Source organism: Glycine soja, chromosome 13, assembly GCF_004193775.1.
Source record: "Glycine soja cultivar W05 chromosome 13, ASM419377v2, whole genome shotgun sequence".
Classification (NCBI taxonomy): Eukaryota; Viridiplantae; Streptophyta; class Magnoliopsida; order Fabales; family Fabaceae; genus Glycine; species Glycine soja.
This window is the reverse complement of record NC_041014.1, coordinates 12,177,430-12,204,170: the sequence shown is the minus strand read 5'-3', so window position 1 is coordinate 12,204,170 and position 26,741 is coordinate 12,177,430. Positions and strand designations below refer to the sequence as shown.

At 30.7% G+C, this 26,741-nt stretch overlaps 1 protein-coding gene and 2 non-coding genes across 3 annotated transcripts; 1 reads left to right on the top strand and 2 right to left on the bottom strand.

Moving 5' to 3' along the window:
• Positions 1 to 2,580: 2,580 nt before the first annotated feature.
• Positions 2,581 to 2,687, bottom strand: LOC114382873. The gene has a single exon (XR_003660331.1). It is a non-coding gene; the product is annotated as a small nucleolar RNA R71 (small nucleolar RNA).
• Positions 2,688 to 10,392: 7,705 nt separating this feature from the next.
• On the top strand, positions 10,393 to 10,464 carry TRNAM-CAU. The gene has a single exon. It is a non-coding gene; the product is annotated as a tRNA-Met (tRNA).
• Positions 10,465 to 13,761: 3,297 nt separating this feature from the next.
• Positions 13,762 to 14,708, bottom strand: LOC114380815 (gibberellin-regulated protein 12-like). Its single transcript, XM_028339875.1, has 3 exons — positions 14,552 to 14,708; positions 14,140 to 14,170; positions 13,762 to 14,048 (listed from the first exon to the last, which is right to left on the bottom strand). Exons 1-3 carry the CDS (start codon positions 14,615 to 14,617, stop codon positions 13,864 to 13,866), a joined length of 282 nt encoding a protein of 93 aa, XP_028195676.1. The 5' UTR covers positions 14,618 to 14,708; the 3' UTR covers positions 13,762 to 13,863.
• Positions 14,709 to 26,741: the final 12,033 nt, after the last annotated feature.

Below are 26,741 nucleotides of genomic sequence, written 5' to 3'. Positions count from 1 at the left end.
CACCTGTCAGTCAATAATTAAAATATCAAACATTTGATATTCATAGTTTTTCAACAAATACCTTTTAAAAAATCAAGTCAAATAAAAATGTACAACGGAATTGAAATCATGGTTCTATTGTACATAACAATAAAATCATGATTTCAATGTATATTCTACAATTGCAATATATATATATATATATATATATATATATATATATATATATATATATATATATATATATATATATATATATATATATATATAGAAGCATAAATATGACTTTTTCTATATATATGTGATGTGCCATCATTTTCTTCTATTTTCTAAACCCTTTTTGCACCATTTTAATTATTGATTGGTCTTAATTGTCAATTAATTAGGCAGTTTTATTATTTGGGCTCATTTAGCTAATTTGATGTTTTTAATCTAATTTCAGGAATTAATGAAACATTGGGCTTAATCCGGATTTTAGTTGTGGACTTGAAGAGGGCAAATAAAGCAGCGCTTACCTTAGTTAATTTCTAATTAGGAAATTTCGCAATTTTATTTTATGTTGTTCAGTGTTTATTTCGTTTTGGGCCAGAGTATTGTAATAGGGCCCAGTGACTTTGAGTGACTCTTTTTAAATAGCTGCCTTGGGATTCGTGTAAGGCATGTTATTCTGCTATTTTCATTATTCAGAGCTCTGGTTTTAGGTTTTCACGTTTTTCTGTTCCCTTGTTACAATTTTCGTTCTTAATGCAAATTTCCGTTTTCTGCTTCTAATTACGAGTTCATTCGTGCTTCTTCTTCTACTTTCATTTACGTTTCTGTTCATTTACGTTTCTGTTCATTTATGTTTCTGTTTCATGTTTCATTTGCGTTTTCTATTTGAATCCATGGAAGGCTAGATTTTCTGGTGTTGTTTCCTTTTGATGACGAAGCCCAACTCTCTTTGAGGTTTCGCTTGTAATGTGGCTTCCTGACAGTTTTCCCTTCACCAGTTATCCCAATTTCGTGAATATTAATCAGTGCACGCTTCGTGTTCGATTAATTGCCTCTGAGCCTAACTTGCGTTCATGCTTAATGGATGAAGGGCTAACTGGTGTATGTGGTGCCTAATCACGTATTGAAAACCCTAAGTTGATTTTCGCTTAGTAAATTGAAACAGGGTTGGATTAAGTGGTTGACTGTTAGGGACGAATTTTCCATAACCCAGGATAAGAGAATGGCTTCTGAATCAGAGGAAACAACCCGTTTTTAATATTAGTATTTTCGTATTCCAGTTTACTTGTTCTGCTCTTTAATTACCAAACAACCAAACCCCCCCCCCCCCAATCGTTACTGTTACTGCAAGTATATTATGAACATTTGGTTTGTCACTGCTCGTTGGGAAACGACCTAGGATCACTTCCTAGTTACTGCATTTTCATGTTTATTTGATTCGGGTACGGCCTCGATCAAATTTGGCGCCGTTGCCGGGGAGCAGTATCCAAAGGTTCATAATAGCTAGTTAGTGTTGTGTGTTTAATCCTTTCGTGTTTTATGTTTAATTGTTAGTATGTGTGTTAATGTTGTTTAGTGTCCTGGTATTTTGTTTAATGTGTGTTTTGTTTCAGTTTTCCCATTAAGTGTTTCCCCTGTTTCAGTCTTGGGTGTTTTGCTGTGAAGAGTGTGCTTGCGGCAAAAACAGAGTAGTAGTAGAAATCAATTAGAGACGGATTTTAGCGACCACCCATGCTGAATTATTTGAGATTTTTTGTTTTAGTAGCTAGGGTTGTTATTTTTGGCTGATTTTTTTTTTGGTAACTTATTTTAATCCATATTTTGTGGGAAAAATAGCTAGAGCCTTTAGTTTGGTCAGATTTGAAAGTTCCAAAAAACTAGCAAATTTTGTGTTTGTCAAAACTTCAAACGGCCATAACTTTTGCTCCGGTTATTAGAATCGCAATTATTATATATGCATTTGGGGTAGAAAAAAATTTCCTACGCCGTGGCAGCCAGCCATAGGATGGCTGAGGTCTCCATCGTCCAAAAAAAGCGATTCTGTCAAAAGTTTTTTATTTTTCAAGTTTTATTCACTTATTTTTCTTAACTTACCATTTTTAGCTTTCATAGTTAGACTTTGAATTTTTGTCTGAAATTTTTTGTGCTATCTTCTCATCATTTTATAAGGTTGCTCACAAAATTTCAAGTCATTTGGATATCATTTGAGGGTAGCTGTAGTTCAAACCTACACCTTTATTTACATGATAAGGCAACTAGTTGTGTGCATGTTGAATGTAGTGTATGACTAGAGGTAATCCATCTGACTTACAACCCTTTGATCCTGAGATAGATAGGACATTTCATAGATTAGTTAGGCATCATTTTATACCTTTTGATCATTCTGAGCATTCCATTACTGGTGAATCTGTGCATTCTGTTATTGGTGATTTTGAACATCCTGATCTTGAGCATTATAATTTTGAACATTCTGATTCTGAGCATTCTGATTTTGCACATTCTGAGAACATGGCACAACCTCCACCCCGTGAGAGGACTCTAAGGGAAATGGCTGCACCTGATTTCACCTATGAAAGCTTGTGCATCCTTTTCCCTGCTTCCAGGACCACAGCCATCAGGAATGATATCTCAGGTATTAGACAACTCAGTGGAGAGAGCCTGTATGAGTACTGGGAGAGATTTAAGAAACTATGTGCCAGTTGCCCCCACCATCAGATTTCAGAACAGCTTCTTCTCCAATATTTTTATGAAGGACTCAGTAATATGGAGAGAAGTATGATAAATGCTGCCAGTGGTGGAGCCCTTGGAGACATGACTCCTGCTGAAGCCAAAAATTTAATTGAGAAGATGGCCTCCAACTCCCAGCAGTTTAGCGCCAGAAATGATGCCATAGTCATTAGAGGAGTGCATGAGGTAGCTACAAACCCATCTGCATCATCTGAAACTAAGAAGCTTGAAGGCAAACTGGATGCATTGGTTAACTTGGTAACCCAGCTGGCCTTGAATCAGAAATCTGTACCTGTCGCAAGGGTTTGTGGTTTGTGCTCCTATGCTGACCACCATACAGACCTTTGCCCTTCCATGCAGCAACCTGGAGCAATTGAGCAGCCTGAAGCTTATGCTGCAAATATTTACAATAGACATCCTCAACCTCAGCAGCAAAATCAACCACAGCATAGCAATTATGACCTCTCCAGCAACAGATACAACCCTGGATGGAGGAATCACCCTAACCTCGGATGGTCCAGCCCTCAGCAACAACAACAGCAGCCTGCTCCTTCCTTCCAAAATGCTGCTTGCCCAAGCAGACCATACATTCCTCCACCAATCCAACAACAGCAACAACCCCAGAAACAGCCAACAGTTGAGGCCCCTCTACAACCTTCCCTCGAAGAACTTGTGAGGCAAATGACTATGCAGAACATGCAGTTTCAGCAAGAGACCAGAGCCTCCATTCAGAGCTTAACCAATCAGATGGGACAATTGGCTACCCAATTGAATCAACAACAGTCCCAGAATTCTGACAAGCTGCATTCTCAAGCTGTCCTAAATCCCAAAAATGTCAGTGCCATTTCATTGAGGTCGGGAAAGCAATGTCAAGGACCTCAACTCGTAGCACCTTCCTCATCTGCAAATGAACCTGCCAAACTTCACTCTATTCCAGAAAAAGGCGATGACAAAAATTTACCTAACAATTTCTGTGCAGGTGAATCTTCTTCCACAGGTAATTCTGATTTGCAGAAGCAGCACATTCCCCCTCTTCCATTCCCTCCAAGAGCAGTTTCCAACAAAAAAATGGAAGAGGCAGAGAAAGAGATCTTGGAAACGTTTAGAAAGGTAGAGGTAAACATACCTCTGTTAGATGCAATAAAGCAAATTCCAAGATATGCCAAATTCTTGAAGGAGCTGTGCACTAATAAGAGGAAGCTTAAAGGAAGTGAACGGATTAGCATGGGCAGAAATGTCTCCGCATTGATTGGTAAATCTGTTCCTCGAATTCCTGAAAAATGCAAAGATCCAGGTACATTCAGCATACCTTGTATCATAGGGAATAGTAAGTTTGACGATGCCATGCTAGATTTAGGAGCTTCTGTTAGTGTTATGCCTTTGTCTATTTTTAATTCTCTATCTCTAGGCCCCTTGCAGTCAACTGATGTGGTAATTCATTTAGCTAATAGAAGTATTGCCTACCCTGTTGGTTTCATAGAAGATGTCTTAGTTAGAGTTGGTGAACTGATTTTCCATGTTGATTTTTATATTTTGAATATGGAAGATGGATTTTCTCAAGGATCAGTTCCCATCATTCTAGGCAGACCCTTTATGAAAACTGCTAGAACTAAGATAGATGTTTATGCAAGTACACTGTCCATGGAGTTTGGTGATATAACTGTTCATTTTAATATTCTGGATGCTATGAAATACCCATCTGAAGATCTTTCTGTATTTCGTGCTGAAATAATTGACCATGTTGTTGATGAATACATGACTGATCTTTATTCTAATCTGCATGCCTCTCACTCTTCATGCATTGAGTCTGAAATTGTACTTGATCATATGTCTGAATTTGATGCTGAGAGTGAATCTGAGAGTGATATTGATTGCATGCCTGGTGGTGGTGTTTTACCTCTTGAGATTGATTTTATAGAGTCAGATAGGACTAACCATGTTTCAGGAAGTACACATACCTCTGACTTTCTTTATGAGGTAAAGGCTGAGAAACCATCCCCTTCCACCACTGTCCAGCCGACCACACCAGAATTGAAGCCTCTGCCATCAAATTTAAAATACGCTTACTTGGATGATAGCAAGAGTTTTCCAGTGATTATATCTGCCTCCCTTACTGATGAGCAAGAGGAGAAGTTGTTGTCAGTTCTCAAGAAGCATAAGAAGGCTATAGGCTGGACCCTGGCGGACATTCCTGGTATTAGCCCATCCACATGTATGCATCAAATAAATTTAGAGGATAGAGCTAAACCAGTAAGACAACCACAGAGAAGACTCAACCCGATGATTCTTGATGTAGTGAAGAAGGAGATAACAAAGCTTTTGCAAGCTAGAATCATTTATCCTATCTCTGATAGCCAATGGGTGAGTCTTGTCCAGGTAGTCCCGAAGAAGACTGGCCTCACAGTGATCAGAAATGAGAAGGAAGAGCTGATTCCTCACAGTTGGAGAGTCTGCATTGACTATAGGAGGCTGAACCAGGTTACCAAAAAGGACCATTTTCCCCTGCCATTCATTGACCAGATGCTTGAACGCCTGGCAGGTAAATCCCACTACTGTTTCCTTGATGGTTTTTCTGGTTATATGCAAATTACTATTGCTCCTGAGGATCAGGAAAAGACCATATTCACCTGCCCCTTCGGCACTTTTGCTTATAGGAGGATGTCTTTCGGCCTGTGCAATGCCCCTGGTACCTTCCAGCAGTGCATGATTAGTATTTTCAGTGATTTTTTAGAAAATTGCATAGAGGTGTTTATGGATGATTTCACTGTATATGGATCCTCTTTTGATGGTTGTTTTAATAGTTTGGAAAAAGTTTTGAATAGATGCATTGAAACTAACCTTGTTCTAAATTTTGAAAAATGTCATTTTATGGTTGAGCAAGGTATAGTTTTAGGCCACATTATTTCCAATAAGGGTATTGAAGTAGATCCTGCAAAAATTTCTGTTATTTCACAATTGCCTTACCCCTCTTGTGTGCGAGAGGTGCGATCTTTTCTTGGTCATGCAGGATTCTACAGGCGCTTTATAAGGGATTTCAGCAAAGTAGCCCTTCCATTGTCCAACTTGTTGCAAAAGGAGGTGGAGTTTGACTTTAATGACAGATGCAAAGAGGCTTTTGATTGCCTCAAAAGAGCGCTGACTACCACCCCCATCATCCAGGCACCCGACTGGACAGCCCCTTTTGAGCTTATGTGTGATGCATCAAATTATGCATTGGGGGCTGTCCTTGCTCAGAAAATTGATAAATTGCCCAGGGTGATATATTATGCTTCTAGGACTTTAGATGTTGCCCAAGCAAATTATACTACTACTGAGAAAGAGCTTCTAGCCATAGTTTTTGCTCTTGAAAAATTTCGATCTTATTTGCTTGGTACTCGCATTATTGTTTATACTGACCATGCAGCTCTAAAGTACTTGTTGAAGAAGGCTGATTCTAAGCCTAGGTTGATCCGATGGATGCTTTGGCTCCAAGAGTTTGACTTGGAGATCCGTGATAGGAGCGGAGCACAAAATCTAGTTGCTGGTCATTTAAGTCGGATCGAACGTGTATCTGATGCAGATTCACCTATTCGGGATGATTTCCCGGATGATCATTTGTATATACTGTATAGTATTTCTGACTCTCTTTCTACTCCCTGGTTTGCTAATATTGTCAATTATTTAGTTGCTTCTGTTTTTCCTCCCTTAGCATCTAAACCCCAAAAAGATAAAATTAAAAGTGATGCTAAGCATTTTATTTGGGATGACCCATACTTGTGGAAATTGTGCAGTGATCAGGTCATTAGACGATGCATTCCAGATCATGAGACTGACTCAGTCTTGCAGTTTTGTCATTCTTCCGCACCGGGAGGTCATCTGGGTGTTCAAAGGACAGCTCGCAAAGTGCTTGATTGTGGTTTTTATTGGCCCACCATCTTTAAAGATGCGTGGAAGATTTGCAGCACTTGTGAGCAGTGTCAGAGAGCAGGAAATACACTTACATGGCGACAACAAATGCCTCAGCAACCTATGCTATTCTGTGAGGTGTTTGATGTCTGAGGTATAGATTTCATGGGTCCTTTTCCTGTCTCTTTTGGTTATGTTTACATTCTCCTTGCAGTTGACTATGTTTCAAAATGGGTGGAAGCCAAACCCACTAGAACTAATGATGCTAAAGTTGTCGCAGACTTTGTCAGGTCTAATCTGTTTTGACTGTTTGGAGTACCTAAAGCAATTGTTAGTGATCAAGGAACCCATTTTTGCAACAGGACAATGCATGCCCTGCTTAAAAAGTACGGGGTGGTACACAGGGTATCCACACCATACCACCCCCAGACTAATGGACAGGCAGAAATTTCTAACAGGGAAATCAAGAGAATTCTAGAGAAGATTGTGCAGCCAAGCAGGAAAGATTGGAGTACCAGGCTTGATGATGCTCTCTGGGCACATCGGACTGCCTACAAAGCACCCATAGGAATGTCTCCTTATCGGGTTGTCTTTGGAAAGGCATGTCATCTTCCAGTGGAAATTGAGCACAAAGCATACTGGGCAGTGAAGACTTGCAACTTCTCTATGGATCAAGCTGGCGAGGAAAGGAAGTTGCAACTGAGTGAGTTAGATGAAATCCGCCTAGAAGCCTACGAGAATGCCAAGTTCTACAAAGAAAAGACCAAGAAGTTCCATGATAGTATGATAGTTAAAAAAGACTTCATGGTTGGGCAAAAAGTGTTATTGTATAATTCTAGGCTTGGACTCATGAGTGGTAAGTTGAGGTCTAAGTGGATTGGTCCTTTTGTTGTTACTAATGTTTTTCCTTATGGTACAGTTGAGATCAAAAGCGACTCCACAAAAAAGAGCTTCAAGGTCAACGGACATCGACTTAAGCCATTTCTCACGAACCATTCTTTAGTGGACGTAGTGGTGGAAGAGACTTCCTTACTCCACCCTACTCTTCCTCCACCATGACTTAGGGAGTTTTTCTTTTCCTATCTCCTTCTTTGCTTTTATTACACTTGTCCGATTCTCTTTGATGATTTAATTGTTTTTAATCTTTTAATTGTGCTACATTGAGGACAATTTGTTGTTTAAGTATGGGGGGGAGTGTTCTTTGGTTTTGCTAGTTTTGTTGGTTTTGTTAATTTGTTAGTTGTGTTAATTTGTTAATGTTGTTAGTTTCGTCAGATTTTCAGTTTAATATTTTGGGTCAATTTTGTGTGCACGTACGAATTTGCATGTTTTTCTTTGAATTATAGGATATGTTCAAGAAATGGGTAATTGTTTTGAAAATAAAAGTTCTTGACATTTTGTGACTTGAAATCCTTGATTCTTCTCTACATGTCATGATAGTTTTGAAAGCTCAATTTGAAAGTGATGAGTTTACCTTTGTGAGAATTTGAGTCATCCATCATCATAATCATTTGGTGTGTTTTGCCCCATTGATTGCTTGCACAATAGCCTTGGCTTGATTCTTGTTGATGCGTCCTAATTCACATGCATATTTGGAAATGATTGAGGCAATTTTGTTCTTATAAGCTTCTAGCCAAATGGACTTACCTTGAATTAATTCCTTTGATAGCCCTTTTGAGCCTTGTTTCCCTTTCCTTGTTTTGAAGCTCACTACAAGCCTTAAGTGAAAAACCATGATATCACCATATCCTTAAGGAATTTTGGAGCTTTGGAATTGTTTTGGGAATAAGTGTGGGGGGTTTTTGTTTCATTGGACAACTTGTTTTGTTGGCTATGCTTCATGATGTATTTTGGGCCATACTTGATGTACATTGTATATTGGTTAAATGTTGGACATGCTGAATGAAATGTTGTTTCTCAAAGGCTATAGAATAAAAAAAAAGGATAAAAAAAAATTCGAAAAAAGAAAAAGAAAAGCAATAAAGTTGAGTGAATAAGATCTTAAATGGCACAAGAATGATGAAACTCTTGGTTCTACTCTTCATGTTTAATTTTTATCTTTACTTCTTTTTATTTTCTTATTTTTTTCTTAATATGCACTTATTCCCCTTTGCTCCTCTATTCCTTTGGGATTTAGCCACTTATTCCATATTTCTCCATACCTTGTCCTTGGCCCCATTACAACCTTAAAAGACCTTTTGATCCTCATGTGCTTGTGTTTGTGGGTTGATTGTCAATTTTAGAATCTTGCCAAGTCTATGTGGTGTTTGCTTTCATGGGTGCTTTGAGGGTAAATAGTAGCCTAGACACTTGAGAGATAGAGTGTATATCTTGTGAGGCTTTATCACTTTTCATTCTTGAGCTGATTAACTATTTTGCCATGATTGGGTTGCTTGGATGATTTTCATGAATGTCTTGATTTTTTGGATCTCCTTATGTTAGATGTTACCCATTCCTTTCATTCCTTGATGTTCATTGAGAAATATATGAATGTGTTTGTTTGTCTCTCTTTGATATCCTTGGATTTTGTTCTTTGTTTCATTTTGCCCAGGAGTGCAAAAGGCTAAGTATGGGGGGTTTTGATGTGCCATCATTTTCTTCTATTTTCTAAACCCTTTTTGCACCATTTTAATTATTGATTGGTCTTAATTGTCAATTAATTAGGCAGTTTTATTATTTGGGCTCATTTAGTTAATTTGATGTTTTTAATCTAATTTCAGGAATTAATGAAACATTGGGCTTAATCCGGATTTTAGTTGTGGACTTGAAGAGGGCAAATAAAGCAGCGCTTACCTTAGTTAATTTCTAATTAGGAAATTTCGCAATTTTATTTTATGTTGTTCAGTGTTATGTTACACAACAAAATTATGTTTCCATGAAAAAAACATGTTGGGAATAAGAAAAAAGTCATCCAAAAGGGTGATGAAAATAGCAACTGTCTTATAAAAAGGTAAACATATAAAGCTCAAATAAAGGACTAATATTACACAACTATTAAAATTTTTCAGAGGGGTGAGTTTGTTTTAACTTTAAAAAATTTAAAAAAATAAACATTTTTTATATAAGTATTTTTTTAAGAAATAGATACGACATTTCTTAAAATAAGCAAAAAAATATATTTTTTAAAAGGAAACATTTTAGAAAAACACATTAAAATGATGTATTGAGTTAGAATTTTAAATGATATAAATAAGTCTTGTGATATTTAATTAAGATTTTTATGATTTTTTAAGGAATACAATAAAATCTAGTGGTATTTAATTAGAATTTTTTTATAACTTAAACAAATCTTTTGATATTTAAAAATATATAAATTTCAATGAATTATCCATAAATATAAAAAATAAAAAATAAAAACTTTTTTTAACAATTAAGTTTAAACAAATCAATACACAAATGTCCATATTAAGATTATGCATGGATAGGCCTCCATCATTTTACAACACTGATTTGAACTTCCTAATAAAAAAAATTATTATTTAATTAATTAAATGGTTTAAAACTATTTAGTTTAATTTTGAGAGAGTCTAAATGCAGCTGGTTTCTCTTTGACAATTAAAAGTATATTGCTAGTTATTGATGTGAAGCAACCATTAAAAGACGCGAGTGGAAGATACTTTTCTTGATTTAAGAAACTAAAAATGGATTGAAAGGAAAACGTTTGAGGGAATTGTGTACGAGTTATTCCGGTAACTGATATCGATCAAACATTCAAACGTGTGTTATGCCTTCAGGATTTTTTACTTAATAATTGGACAAAAATTGTAAAGTATTATTTTAATATAACATAAAACAACAGTCAAATAACAAATCAGAGTGGCGCAGCGGAAGCGTGGTGGGCCCATAACCCACAGGTCCCAGGATCGAAACCTGGCTCTGATACAGAGTAGCTTCCGATTGATTTTCTTTTTGACAAATCCGATTACATTTATTATTTTCTCAATTTAATTTTTCTTTTATGTTTATGATTCCCAATTTAATTTAACGCTAAATTCTCTTTCCACTGTGACGGCTAAGTTAAAGCCCAGCACAAATACATTACAAATTTAAATTCAAATTTTCTGTTTCGCCCATTTTGGATGAAGTTATTTTATGAAAATAATTCGTTAAGGAAAACAAAAATTGTTATCCATCAACCATTGGTTTAAAATGAATTATAAATTTCTTTTAAAAAACATCAATTGTAAATTTATCCACTAACCTTGATATTTGACTCATTTGAGAGGTTAACGAAATAGAATTTTATGGGAAAGGATTGCCAGTTTAGATGAATTTATCATATGAAGAATAATTTGTTTTCACATAATTGTTTTCAATACGTAGGTTTTCTTACATTTTTTAAGTTAGAGTCTTTTTGAGTCTTGGTGTCATTCATTTTTGCATTTCCCTCACTCAATTAAAGGAATAAACCCTAACACTGAGAATGATTATTTGTGTTGATTGATAATTGAAAAAGGCAAAGTAAAAGTAGCTTAAAGCATAATGCAATAAAATTGATTTGAGAATGATTTCTGTTGCTATATGATTTATTCTCGTCATGTAAGTTAAGAATGACTTCACAAAAAGAAAATGATTTTTGTTGATTGAAAAAGAAAAAGGCATTGAGATCAACTAGCTTAGAGCAAATATATTAGTTAATATTATTACATAATATAACAAGCAAGGATTATTTGGAATCTGGAATGTATTTATATAGCTTAATTAATTATAATTTGTTAAATATTTAAATCACATCGTGTTGATTGAAAAAGATATTATATAATTTCTATATTCTTTTTAAACATTAGCTTAAAAACTTAAGAGTTTCACCCTTTCATCAAAGAATTTTCTCTAAATTATCTTTATTTTTTCTAAATTTCAACTTAAAAATTTAAGAGTTTAACCATGCTAAGATATCATATGATAATATTTCATTTTTTACTATTTCAATAATCTAAAAACACTACACAATCAAACAACAAAACAATAACAAGGTCTGCCAAACATACATGTAAGTGGGGATGTTACAATAGTAATTATATTCTAATTGATAATATAATTATATATTCAAATTTAAATTAATTATTAACACTTGGAAAATTTTAATTTATATTTATATTAAAAAATTTATGATATTTATTTTAGTCAAAGTAATTTTTAAAGTTATTTGTCATGAAAATGTAAATAACTTTTTTCATTCGCAATTAAGGATAAGTATATAATTATATTAATTAAAGTAATCATTCATTAGCATTTTTTAATTTAAGGAAATTAATAAATCAATACTAAAATAAAACACATCTCAATCATAAAAAATAATATTTATAAGTTTTTGCTTGAGTGAGTTTTATATAAAAATAATTAAAAATATATTAAAATATAATAATATAAAAAAATAGATTAAACCCAGCACCCGTGCATAACACGGTATTAAGCTATAATATATATATATATATATATATATATATATATATATATATATATATATATATATATATATATATATATATATATATATATATTGGGATCATGACAAATGACAATTTTATTTTCATTCGTTCTTTTATTAAATGCACAAATGCAATAAATTCTTATTAAATGCAATTAATTATTAGTAATCAATCAATTCTTATTAAAGGCAGTAACATATATTTTGAATAAATTTTATTACTCTCTTATTTTTATTTATAAGAGCTAATTAACTAATTCATGAAGATTAAAATATGATTAATTTATTTGATAATAATAAGTTTGTGCTAAATTTATAATTTTTTTCCTAAACTATCAATTGTAATTAATATTTTTCTCTCTTATAATTATTTGTGAATATACTATACGTCTTCTAATTATTTAATTTTACTGTATAATTTTTTTATTACTATTTAGATATTTAGATGTTGTGCAATTTATTTTAACAATTATATTATTTATAGCATTAATTTGTTTAAGATATAATGTTGATTATATCTACTATATCTACAGAAAAGATGAATATATTGTTGATCATATCTACTAGTATCCAAGTTCATATGCATCAATTTTAAAAACAAATTAATTATGGTTGCTTATATTTCAAAATGACATTTGTATATGAATAATAATATTTTTATTAACTTAAAAATAAATATTTAATTTAAAAAATAAGAAATCAGTTTTATGTTATTCCCACAACAATTTATAAAACATTATGTCTATTTCTCTCCATCACAATAATTAATTATATCTTTATCTCTCTTATAAGATTTGTTATGCAATTACATAAGAGCATTTATAATACATGGTTATTTAAATGGGTTGATTTATGAACTCTATAATCTATATTATCACATATATTTAAGAATTTTATAAAAAAAATAACTCTAATTTTAAGATTGTTAAAGTGAGTGCTTAACTACTTAATTTCTTTTATTTTTCTATTGTTAAAATAAGTGTTTAATTTAAATTAATAGTTGAGCAATGTTGTTTTAATGCTCAATTGACATTTTTTTATGTTATGTATGGTTTCTTGCTTTTAAGGCACTCGCATAAATAACTGTGTTGTAAATGCTCTAAATAACATTTCTTAAAATATAATGAGTAGTTTATATTCCTCTCTTTTTAGAGATACAGTATTACAATGTTATTTCTTCTTATATTAACGCATACAATTTAGTTTATTTGCCTTAATACCATTAAAATAAATTAAACTAATTTTCTTGGACAATTGCAAATATTATATTGTTCTCTCCTCTTATGTTCAAATATAGACTTTATCATATCCTTTTCTAACTGATGTACTTAAGTATTATATTATCTCACGCCTCTTATCTTAAAATAGATAGTTCAATTTAAAATATTTAAAGAATATAATGCTAAAATAACAATGAAGAATAAATTTTTTGAGATAAATATATTCATTACACTTATTTAAAAAACATTCTTTATTTTCTTTTAGATTTAACTTTTTTAAAAATACAAGTCTTTTATTTTATTTTCCTTGTTCTTAAACAATCAAAGAGTTAATGATTATTCATCCTAAAAGTTTCACTTTAACTTCTCCCTTTGCCAATTTCTTTAGAAACATTTACGAATCAAAAATTATTTTTATTGTTTATTATTTACTTCTTGATATTAAATTGTTATTATTTAATTTATATATCATCTTTTTTGTGAATAAAGTAAAATTGTAGGATTGATGGTAAAGAAGTTAAAAGATGGAAATAAGATAACCACAGCCACATTTATTTACGGAGGGCATATACCATAGCATGCCACAAGAATACAAATTAAATTTTATTGATGAATAGCAATAATGAAGTTGAATTAGGGGCACTTGGGAGTTCCTCTCTTTGTTTTCCAATTGTTATAACATGGACATTCTTCCTTGTGACCATAGGTTCCTGATGGAACGCACAGACATTTCGCACAGCACATGTTACAGAAGTTCAGGCACGCCTTCTTAGTCCGATCAGCCTTTGAACAACGATAATCGCAAGCCCCCGGACATTCTGAATTAATAATGCAACCAGTGTTTCAATTCTCAACATCAAATTTACAACAACAAAAAAAAAGTCTCAACAATATGACTAGAATCAGTACCTTGGGGCGTAAGTGATCCTTCGCCGCCACCCTGTAGATGTCAAAGAAAATAAAAAATCGGAAGTCAAAGGGGAGAGTAAATAATATATATGTTGCTTACACATTTGAACTATAATTATATTTAATTGGTCTCATTCTAATAACATATCTTAAGCTTTCTTTCAAAAACTGTGAACAAGGGTGAGAGAAGACAACAAATTCTTAAGTACGAATATATTTCGTATATTGTACGGATAAAAAAACGTAATTAATCTAAATAATAAGAAAATGTAGAAAAAAAGTAGAAAAGCAAAAAGTATCAAATGATAATAAAATTATATGATCACTAATCACTGTCTATAGCAGGCAGCTGGAGTTTTCAGTATATATTTATTGTTGCTGATTGTATAGGGAAAGAAACATCATCACTCACATAAGCAACTTGAGTCACAAAAGCCATGACAAAAATAAGAAGAAGTGCACACACAACTTTAGTCATGATGCTGTGATTGGTCTTTCTCTTGGAACAAAGTCTAACTAAGTTAATTAGAAAAGCAGCGAAGGTCAAGGAGTTATATAGAAATGCTGTAAAGTTCACGGAGTTATATAGATGCAAATAGAAAAAGTGATTGCACACTAATAATTAATATATTCAAGTTAAGATTAAATGTTTGAGTATTATCAAAGTTGAATTTTTTACTCAAACAATTATTAATCAGACTTTCGATCAAATTTTGAAGAATGAAGACAAAAAAATAGATATAAACACTCACCATGCAATTATATTTAAGAGTTATTTCTTTTGTCTTAATTTGGTTTTTGGCCGGTGCTTAAATTAATATTTCCATACATGCAACCTATTGAATTCCAATGTTTCAAAATATATATATAGAGAGAGAGAGAAGGTTTTATTTTACGGGATGGTGACATGTGACAATATAAACTTATTTTCTCTTTTATTAAATGCAATCAATTTTTATTAAATGCATGAATTTATATTTTGAGTCAATTATCAATTCTGCAAAAAATGATACTATTTTTTTAAAATATATATATATATATATATATATATATATATATATATATATATATATATATATATATAGTTTTGTTTTATGAGATGATGATGACAAGTGACAACTTCATATTCATTCATTTTTTATTAAATACAATTAATTCTTATTAAATGAATAAATGTAATCAATTCTTATTAAATGCATTAGCATATATTCTAAGTAAATTTTATTACTCCATTTATTTATATTTATAAGATCCAGTTATCTAATTCATGAATATTAAAAAAAATGGTTAGTTTAGTTAATAACAATAAGTTTATCTTAAATTTATAATTTTTGCCTAAACATAATTATATTTTTTTCTCTTCTAATTATTTATCAATATATTATATCTTTCTTTAAATTAAAGGTATTTATAGTCTAAGTATAATTAATGTAAGAAACATTATAGATTGAGTTTTATATATATATAACTATAACGCATAGTTGTTGATCATGTTTGTCAACACATATGTCAAACAATAGTTAAAATAGGTTCTGGGTAATTATTTTTTTTTCTTAAATCAAACAAATTCAATCAATAACTTTAATTTTACCAAGCTAAAACCGCAATATATCAATCAATCAATCTATTCTATTATCTATTATCTATCTATCTTCTATTATCTATATACAAACAAGGCCCTGACACTAATCCAATGGTCACGTGTCGCAGAGCCAAGCCCCCCTCATTTCCCGCCTAATATTTATTATTTTTATTTTATTAATTTTTTATTTTACTCAGTGGCAATGTGGCATACGCGTTTTACTTTTCTCGGTCTTGGGTAAGCAATGCATTTAAGTTTCCAACATGTCTCACAGTTATCAATGCACTAATTTTGTTCCCAAGGTTTTTGCATTTTCCAAACATACATTTCATTTTCAATTTTGCTTCTGACCTCTCTCCATTTCCCATTTCTTCTCAACTCTCCGTTTCCCATTTTTGTTCCTCTCTTCTGAACTCTCTGTTCCTCTCCATTCTTCTGAACTCTCTGTTTATCTCAAAACTTCATGAGTAACGGTTCATAAACACAAAACCTTTTTGTGTTTAGGTCCTTTTTTGGTGGTGTAATGGTTCAATATATTTTTTGGCATGTTGTTTGCAGAGAAGGTGGAAGAACACACTTTAGCTGCGATTTTTATCTCGATCACTAAAGGTGTGACCTTTTTGTTTATCTTTATGAGCTTTGTGTTTCTCACCATTTTTTTGTTGCGCAGGTATGTATTTTCATGTGGGTATCTCTTGCGTTCAATTATTTTTGGATGTTCCTAACCTCTCTATGGTCCAGAGCTCTCGATTTCTCTCGATGATGGTAGCTGTGACCTTTGTGTTGCTCTCGATCGCTAAAGCTGTGACCTTTTTGTTTAGCTTTTTGAGCTTTGTGTTTCTCACCATTTTTTTGTTGCGCAGGTATGTATTTTCATGTAGGTATCTCTTGCGTTCGATTTATGGCTTTGTTCATCCAGAAAGGTTTGATCTTTGTGAGCATGCGTTCCCTTTTTTCTGCGATTTATGGCTTTTTTCATCCAGAAAGGTTCGATCTTTCAGTGGCTGTCTCTGTGTTTGATTATTTTGTATTTTGGTTTTTTTACTTTTTTTGTACCACCAAAAAGGTCCAACCTTTGTGGGTTTTTTGCGTGCTCCTGACGTTTCCTAGCATGTTTGTGTATTTTTGGTTTGTTTTTTTTACGTTCCTATACTTAGCTTTTTGTGTTTTCGTCCCTTTTCGGTTCCTGGGGTTTTTGCCACTCAGATCCTTATGTTTCTCGATTTTTATCTCGATCACTAAAGGTGTGACCTTTTTGTTTATCTTCGTGAGCTTTGTGTTTCTCACCATTTTTTTGTTGCGCAGGTATGTATTTTCATGTGGGTATCTCTTGCGTTTGATTATTTTTGGATGTTCCTAACCTCTTTATGGTCCAGAGCTCTCAGTTCCTCTCGATGATGGTAGATGTGACCTTTGTGTTGCTCTCGATCGCTAAAGTTGTGACCTTTTTGTTTAGCTTTGTGAGCATTGTGTTTCTCACCGTTTTTTTTTTTGTTGCGTAGGTATGTATTTTCATGTAGGTACCTCTTGCGTTTGATTTATAGCTTTGTTCATCCAGAAAGGTTCGATCATTGTGAGCATGTGTTCCCTTTTTTGTGCGATTTATGGCTTTGTTCATCTAGAAAGGTTCGATCTTTCTGTGGCTGTCTTTGTGTTCGATTATTTTGTATTTTGGTTTTTTTACTTTTTTTTGTACGACAAAAAAGGTCCAACCTTTGTGGGTTTTTTGCGTGCTCCTGACGTTTCCCAACATGTTTGTGTATTTTTGGTTTGTTTTTTTTACGTTCCTATACTTAGCTTTTTGTGTTTTCGTCCCTTTTCGGTTCCTGTGGTCTTTGTCTGTCAGATCCTTATGTTTCCTTTATTTTTGTTGCATGTTCTTCTTTTGTTTGCTTTACCATCTTTAACTTTTCTATATACTGGCTGCACTTGCGCTATGTTCTTGGCCGAGAACAGCAAACAATCCAAGAATGACAACTCTCACAAAGAACACCAGTCATAGGTATCCCTCAACTGTAACTCAAGTTTGTTTTCTATATCATTCTTCCCCATTTCTTCATTTGTTTGTTTTGAGTCCGTTTTCATCTTTATCTTTCGGTGTCTATTTTGGTTATGTGAATTTCTGAAACAAACATACACTTTAGTCTGTTTACACCTTTGTTTTCCATCATTTGTTTATTGTGCTGCCTTCGTTGGTCATTTCTTTGTTGTAATGGGGTATCCAAACAGAAAAGGTTAAATCTTTCGCTGCCTTTTTTGGTTTTCTGACTTTTGTGTTCCTCACCCATCTCCACCTTTGTGCTTTCTTCCTTTTTTTGGTGGTGTAAAGGTTCAATATATTTGTTTGCGTTGCATTTTTGCATTCAGCTATAGCAATGGCAGGAAATCTTGACAGAAAATCAGCCTAAGCAGCAAAATTGGAGTGATGATAACCCCATTTAATTGATGAATAAATTTTTATGTTACTTTATTTTGACAGTTTAAAATTGTAATTTAATAATTATGATTTCCAGACAATGTATTTTATTAATATTGTATTCAAACATTGTCAAAAAAGATAGCTGCCTTTTTTTTTCCAGTTTATTATTAATGGAAATATGTGTGACTTTTGTATTACGGAAAATTAATTAGCTTCATACTTAAGAAATAGTTGCATTTCTATTTCAGTCCGCAATATTGTAGTATTGCTGGGTACACACATGAATTTGCAAAAAAAAAAAAAAAAACTGTTGGGTTCAAATTTAACTGGCTTTACATTGTGGTGTTGTTTATATCGGGATCACATAATTTTGGACCAATTATGGAAATTAATTTATTGATTTAACAGTTAATTTAAAATATTCTATTAGGATATGGAAGTGACAATTTCAAATTTTTATCTTCAAATTTTTAATTTTAAATTAATTCATTTGGTTTAACAGTAAATTGAAAATTCATTTGTGTCTATCTTCACTTCTCAGTTTCAAAGTGACAATTTTAAAATTCTATTCTGATTTATTCAACAAATACATATAAATAGCACTTTTAAAATAACGAAAGAAAGTGACTATTCCATCTAACGTACTGTCTTCCGTCCTTTACGTTTTTTTCATATGCGTGTCGAGCCAGTACATATTCATGCTTATATAGTGATATTTAAAGGAGAACAAAAAACTGTTTTTTAATTTCCAAAGTAGAAAGAAATACTACAAATAGTAAACTGTCTTTTGTATTCTCAAAATAAATACATTTTTAATATTAGTTATGAAACATGATTTGGATTAGTAAATTGAAACGTTTCAGTTCTAAATATCCAAAACTTAATTTTATAAAACTAAAAATAAAACAAAATGTTAGGGAAATTAAAAAAACCTTTTTATTAATATGTATTTAACAATCAATTTTAAATATTCTATTAGGATAAATCATTATTTTCAAACTAATAAACATATTCTATTAGGATATAGAAATAATCATTTGGATGTTGAGTTATTCCTAATTAGTAGGTATTTAACAATCAATTATATTTAAAAGTATATTTTATAAAACTAAAATGAAACAAAACCTTAGAAAAATTGAAAAGACATTTTCATTAATAGATACTTAACAATCAATTTTAAATATTCCGTTAGAATATGAAAATAATCATGTTACTTAACGATCGATTTTAAATATTACATTATCAATTTTAACATATTATTAAAACTAACTTCAATTTTGTATTCCTAATTATGTAATTATTTTTTCTTAGATTAAACAAATCATTATAATAAATTAATTATTTTATAATTTAAATGTTAACATGAGATTAATATTTCAAACAAAAGAAAAAATAACTAATAAATATAATTTAAATATATAAAAGATTAAATTTAAAATTTTGAAATTTAATTTATTCAAAGAAAACAAATAATTAAATTGATAAAAAAATTACACTAAACCAACTTCAATTCAAATGAGGTGCTTAACAATCAATTTTAACTATTAACGCTATCAATTTTAACATATTATTAAAACTATCTTCGATTTTGTATTTGTTTTCGACGTGATCGTTGTCAATTTACGAACATTTAATTAATAAGTATATTTTATTTGTGTTTTTGTTAATTTCCACTTCGAATTAATAGGTACTCAACAATCCATTTTTAAACATTCTGTTAGGATATGAGAATAATCATAATTTTTAAATTAATAACAATATTCTGTTAGGATATGAAAATAATGCTAATTTAAACGTTGATTTATTCCTAATTAGTAAATACTTGCATCAATTTTGTATTCCTAATTATGTAGTCATTTTTCCTTAAATTAAACAAAGCTTCAATTCTTGTCTCACTTCATGAGTACATGTTTCTTTTCTTTGTTTCTTTACTTTAAAGTTTAACTTCTCCACAACTACGATGATGTTTATCACAGATGTGTCGATATAGGATATGTCTCACATATTGTAGGTTTGTTACAACTATTGAATATTTTAAAAAAAATATTTTCATTTCATTTTTGGGGTATAATGAATTTCTTGATGTTTTTCATTTAAGAAATCAAAATGTTTTCTCAAGCAGCAAGAAATCATGGGTAAGTGTCTATTCTCATCCATCTTTTTTTATGATTAAAAAATGTGCACATGATGTATGATAACAAAAAAATCAACAAATATTGATGATATGTCTTTTGTTTAATTTGTTATTTTCATTTTCGTTTTTTGGGTATAATGGATTTCTTGATGTTTTTCATTTAAGAAATCAAAATGTTTTCTACAACCAGCAAGAAATCATGGGTAAGTGTCTATTCTCATCCATCTTTTTTTATGATTAAAAATAGTGCACATGATGTATGATAACAAAAAAATCAACAAATATTGATAATATGTCTTTTGTTTAATTTAAGGGACAAAAAATATTAAATTATATTAGTAATATGTCTTTGTTTATTATGTATCAAATGTATTTTTTCCCGTTAAATTTAATATTTAAATATTATATTTTTTTAAACTTTGTACTTAGTTTATTTGAAGGCATAGACTAACACTAATATCTTTTCCTAAAATTTGTTTGTTAACCAATCAATTATGTAGTTATTTTTTTGTGTCTCTTCATGTTTCATGGCTTAGTGTTCTTGATTTTTCTGTCGTGTTTTCTGCTGAAATCTCCATTCTTTTCTTTGTGTGGCCTTATTTTTTTGTGTGTATTACTTAATTTCTTTAGTTTATGATGGAGGGGATTCAATCAAAAAGAAGAAAAAAAATGCATTCAACAATTAGAAGGCGCGGGCTGACACTACTAATATCTGGTTATAGTCATGTGCATCCCAAAGGTTCTTTCATGTGCTTTCTTCTCATATTTTTATTGACATTGTAAGATTTCGATTACCATATGTAATGTTCTATAAATTTTAATCGTAGCTTAAACATGGATAAAAGGTTTATGTTCGGTCATTTTTGTGTCTGTATTACTTTTTTAATTTATGGTTTCATAACTTAATAAGGTACATATTATCCCATCATGTAATCGTTTAATTTACATATTTTTATTGTGCATCCTTCCTTTTATTCAAAATAATATATAATATCTTAAAATCATACTTTATTACCTACATGTAGCTTAACATTAATTATTCCAACTTTTCAATACTCAAATTGGAGTATCAGTCCGTGTATCGACATGGGTCATCAACTAGTTATTATATGAAACACAATTCCTTAGTGTGTCTCTTAGCACATGTGTCAAACTCGGGTTAAAATAGATCTCGCATTTATATATAATTTTTGTTAAATCAAAATCAATCAATAACTTTAATTTTACCAAGCTAAAATTTTCATATAATATAAAATATCTGATATATTAAGAAAATTCATTATTTAATATTTAAAGCAATAGATTAACAGTTTTAGAAATTAATTTGTGATCTATCTATATCAATATCAATATATTATATGCCAACCTTTTTTTTAGAAACTATGGTACGATTTAAAAAAAAAATCTTTTATACTAACCCATAACAATATATCTTTTCATTTGGTTTTTTAAAAAATACTATTAACGGCAAACTCATTTACTTAAAGAAAGAGAAATTAAAAATGATTATTTATTTAATTAATTGATATATAAGGCCTAAATTAGTATGAAGGGAAAAATTAAAAAACGATTAAAAAATTGGAACTCTAGATCTCAATCATGGACAAACTCATTTATTATTTTAAGAAAAAATATTTTTATACTAACCTTTTTAGTAGGAACTCTAGTATGATTTAAAAAAAATCTTTGTCTGCTAATCCATTACTATATCTTCTCATTTAATAATTTATTTAAAAATCAATATTAAGGACAAACTTATTTACTTTTAAAAAAAATAAAATGTTGGTATGATTTATTTGCTTAATCCTACAATAATATATTAATTGATTTAAGCAATTGATATATTAATAAAAGATTAATTAAGTTAATTAATATATTTAAGTAGCTAATTAAGGTAATCTACATGACGATTTAAAGATTTAATTATTTCTTTTTTAAAACGTTAAATTGAGTGAACATTGAACATCTCAACATCAAACCTTGCACAAGCTTCTCTTTCTACACTTTTCTAAATATCACTACTATGAGTTTTTACCTTGCAAGAACTTCTTATTTTCCTTCTTTTTTTACAAGGATTTTCCTTCTTCTACTATTTTGTAAACATCACTATATTTCTTTTGTTGTTATTAAATTCGTTTTTTGTATTTTCTTTCTTTAGGTAAGTATCTAACTTTTGGAACAGATTGTCATGTGGAATTCGTGATAGGTCAACGAGAGTTGTATATTTTGTTGATGTTTTTTTTATATATATATTTTTAAGAATTTTTGTATAGCCAAGCTAAATGCTGTTGTTATTGAATAAACATGACATATTACGAGTTTTTTATACGGTGGTTGGGTCTTCCTAACACGTCTTATATCTAGAAAATGACATACTTCAATAATAATATTTATTTTCTTTTAAAAATGTTTAATTTTAGCATGTTAATATTATTTAATTATTTCTACACAAGAAAGAAAAAAATAGTACTATTTAATCAATTTCATTCGTATAAAATTAATTATAATGCTTAAACAAAAATTAATTAGTTATGAAATTAAAAAGCCAAATTATATATATATATATATATATATATATATATATATATATATCATTAAAAAATAATATAGATTAAATAAATAATATAACATAATATATAAATATTGATTTCAATAATAATAATTTATCTCTTAAAGAAATAGATTTATATGTATCATCACCATATTTATTTTCTTCCTCTAAAAACAAATTTTGGTTGTGTTCGACAAGATCTGAAAGTTCAAGGTTAAAAAGTCAACACGTCTTGGAAACTAATTTATTAAATTATAAGTATTTTATTGTAAAATTAGTTGTTGAAGTAATTAAAAAGTATGAAATAATTGAAAAAATAAAATTATGATTTATTTAAAAAAGATAAGTATGAAATTTGATAAATATATTAAGGATAAAGATGAAGAAAATATAAAAAGTTAGAAGCTAGTATTTTAAAAAATGTTACTTCAGGTGACATTTTAAAAAACGCAAGAAGTTATTTTAAGTTTGTCTTTATGTTTAGTCTGTCTACTTAACAAGCAATTTGAAATTATTGAGAGAGTTTTTCTTTTTTCGGTTGAATATATGAGTGATGTGCAAAATGCACTTCTAAAAGAAATAAGACAGAAAATATTAAATATGATTAGCTGACGAACTGAGGAGATTCATTAAGTTATGCATTTTAATTTATAATACATATTGGAATCTATCTATTTATATAAGTAAGACTCTGACTACCTTTTCTCTGTCATGTTGACACGTGTCCACCGCCTATTTTTTTTGTCCTGTTGACACCTGTCCATCTTCTCTATCTATTATACAAGCAAAGCCCCTTATGCTTGCTTCTTTGCTCAAAGCAAGACCCTCTGGATCTCTGTCGCTTTGACACCTGTCCAATAAAAAAATATTAAACCCTCCAATTCTTCTTGCTCTCTTCCGTCCACTTTCAAGCCCCTCTTTTATGCTCAACTCTCTTTTATGCTTACTTCTTTGCTCAAATAAACTCTCTTTTATGCTTGCTTCTTTGCTCAAATAAACTCTCTTTTATGCTTTCAGTCCACGTATCCTGCCCCTACACTGTCTTCCTTTTTTATTATTTTATTTATATTTATTTTGCTCATTTGTGGGAATCCCAATATTAACCAACACGTTGTCACATTATTTTTTAATTGCTCATTTGTACGTGGACAACAACTTCAAAGAATTCATTAAATTATTTTCTTTGACAACCAAAATTCAGTAAATTATTAAAAGCAAATGTTATCTGATTGCTAAGGAAATTTGTTAAGAAACTAAATGTCACTTTTTTTTATTTAAAATATTATTATTATTTTTATTAATATTACTATATTATATGATCATTTTTAATATATATATATATATATATATATATATCTAATAAATCTTTTAATAAAAATGTATTATTATTTATTATAAAAAGTATAAGAACATTGTATAGTATGATATATCCAAAACTAAAAATGAGTCGACACAAACGAAAACTATTAAAAGAAATAAATACATAAAATAATGGAAAATGGACAAAAAGAAAAAGAAGAATTTTTATTTTTATTTTAATACTTTATACTTTATTTATGTGATGTGATTTTCCAGGAATTGACACCTGTCCATCTTCTCTATCTATTTATGCTTGCTTCTTTGCTCAAAGCAAGACCCTATGGATCTCTGTCTTGTTGACACCTGTCTAATAAAAAAATAATAAACCCTCCAATTCTTCTTGCTCTCTTCAGTCCACGTTCAAGCCCCTCTTTTATGCTTGCTTCTTTGCTCAAATAAACCCTCTTTTATGTTTTCAGTTCACGTGTCCTGCCCCTTTACTGTCTTCTTTTTTATTATTTTATTTATATTTATTTTGCTCAGTGCTCACACGGCTCCTCACATGCTCAAGTTTTTTTCCACAACCACAAGCCACATATCACTAATTGCCGGATTTCACCTCACCATTTAATTCTCTTTAATTCCAGAACTTTCTTCTCTCTTCCATTTTTGTTGCGTCCGTCCAGATTCTCTTCCCCCCTGTTTCTCTTCCTCAACTTCTTCTCTTTTCTTTTATATCAATATTCAGTTTCCTCTTTTTTCTCTTCCTCAACTTCTCCTTTTTTTTTTTTTCTCCGCTTTTGTTTCTCCTCCTTTATTCTTTTGCGTCCGTCCATATTTTGTTTCACATCAATATTCTATTTTTTTCCCTTTTTTGTCTAATTTTTTGTGCTTTGATTTTTAAGACAGTCTAACGACGGTGCTGAAGGTTACGAGGCTTTGCCCATGGAAGAGTTGGGATAGGCTACTAAAGAATAAAGGTATTGAAAAATAAAAGTTCCATTTTTATCTATTTTTTCTCCTTTTTTTGCCTAATTTTTTGTGGTTTGATTTTTGGGACAGGCTAACGGTGGTGTTGAAGGTTACGGCGCTTTGCCCATGCAAGGGTTGCAACAATAGGACTTGAGGTTACTGTTCTTTTTCGTTTTTTTAAAAGAAAATTATTTCCTATCATTTTTGCTACAAGAGTTGTTGCTGATTTCTTTTTATTTCTCTTCTAATTCTTTTTCATTTTTTAAAATGCAGGTTCGTAGACACAAAAGCTTAAATTTTTTGTGGTGTTCTGTCTTTATTTTGTTTTCTGACTTCTCTCAATACAAAAGTTTAAATTTTTTTGTGTTCTTTTGGCATGTTGTATGTAGAGAAGGTGAAAAAACACATTAAAGTTGCGATTTTTATCTCAAAAACTTCATGGGTTCAAGTTCGTAAACACAAAGGCTTAAATTTTTTTGGGTGTTCTGCCTTTATTTTGTTTTCTACGTGAGTACAGGTTCTGTGTTGAACAAAAAACATGTCATCTTTTTCATAATTTCCTTTTTTAAAAAAATTATCTTCTCCCATTTTTGCTACAAGAGTTGTTGCTCATTTCTTTTTGTTTCTCTTCTAATTCTTTTTCGTTTTTTTAAAATGCAGGTTCGTAGACACAAAAACTTAAATTTTTTGTGGTGTTCTGCCTTTATTTTGTTTTCTAACTTCTCCCAATACAAAAGTTTAAATTTTTTTGTGTTCTTTCGGCATGTTGTATGCAGAGAAGGTGGAAAAACACATTAAAGTTACGATTTTTATCTCAAAAACTTCATGGGTTCAGGTTCGTAAACACAAAGGCTTTAATTTTTGGGGGTGTTCTGCCTTTATTTTGTTTTCTACATGAGTACAGGTTCTGTGTTGAAGAACAAATGTGTCATTTTTTTCGTAATTTCCTTTTTCCAAAAAATTATCTTCTCCCATTTTTGCTACAAGAGTTGTTGTTGATTTCTTTTTGTTTCTCTTCTAATTCTTTTTCGGTTTTTTTAAATGCAGGTTCGTAGGCACAACAGCTTAAATTTTTTGTGGTGTTCTACCTTTATTTTGTTTTTTGACTTCTCCCAATACAAAAGTTTAAATTTTTTGTGTTCTTTTGGCATGTTGTATGCAGAGAAGGTGGAAAAACACATTAAAGTTGCGATTTTTATCTCAAAAATTTCATGGGTTCAGGTTCGTAAACACAAAGGCTTTAATTTTTTAGGGTGTTCTGCCTTTATTTTGTTTTCTACATGAGTACAGGTTCTGTGTTGAAGAATAAATGTGTCATTTTTTTTGTAATTTCCTTTTTTCAAAAAATTATGTTCTCCCATTTTTGCTACAAGAGTTGTTGTTGATTTCTTTTTGTTTCTCTTCTAATTCTTTTTTGTTTTTTTAAAAAAAATTATCTTCTGTCATTTTTGCTACAAAGAGTTGTTGCTGATTTTTTACATCTTCTCCATCTTCCATTTTCATTCCTTTCCATTCCTCTTCATATTCATATTCCGTTTCTATTCTATTTTTGTTTTGGTTCCATTTTCGTTTATCTCACTGCCTGTTCATTGTTTTTAATGAATTGCTATTGTATGCAGAGAAGGTGGAAGAAGACACTGAAGCT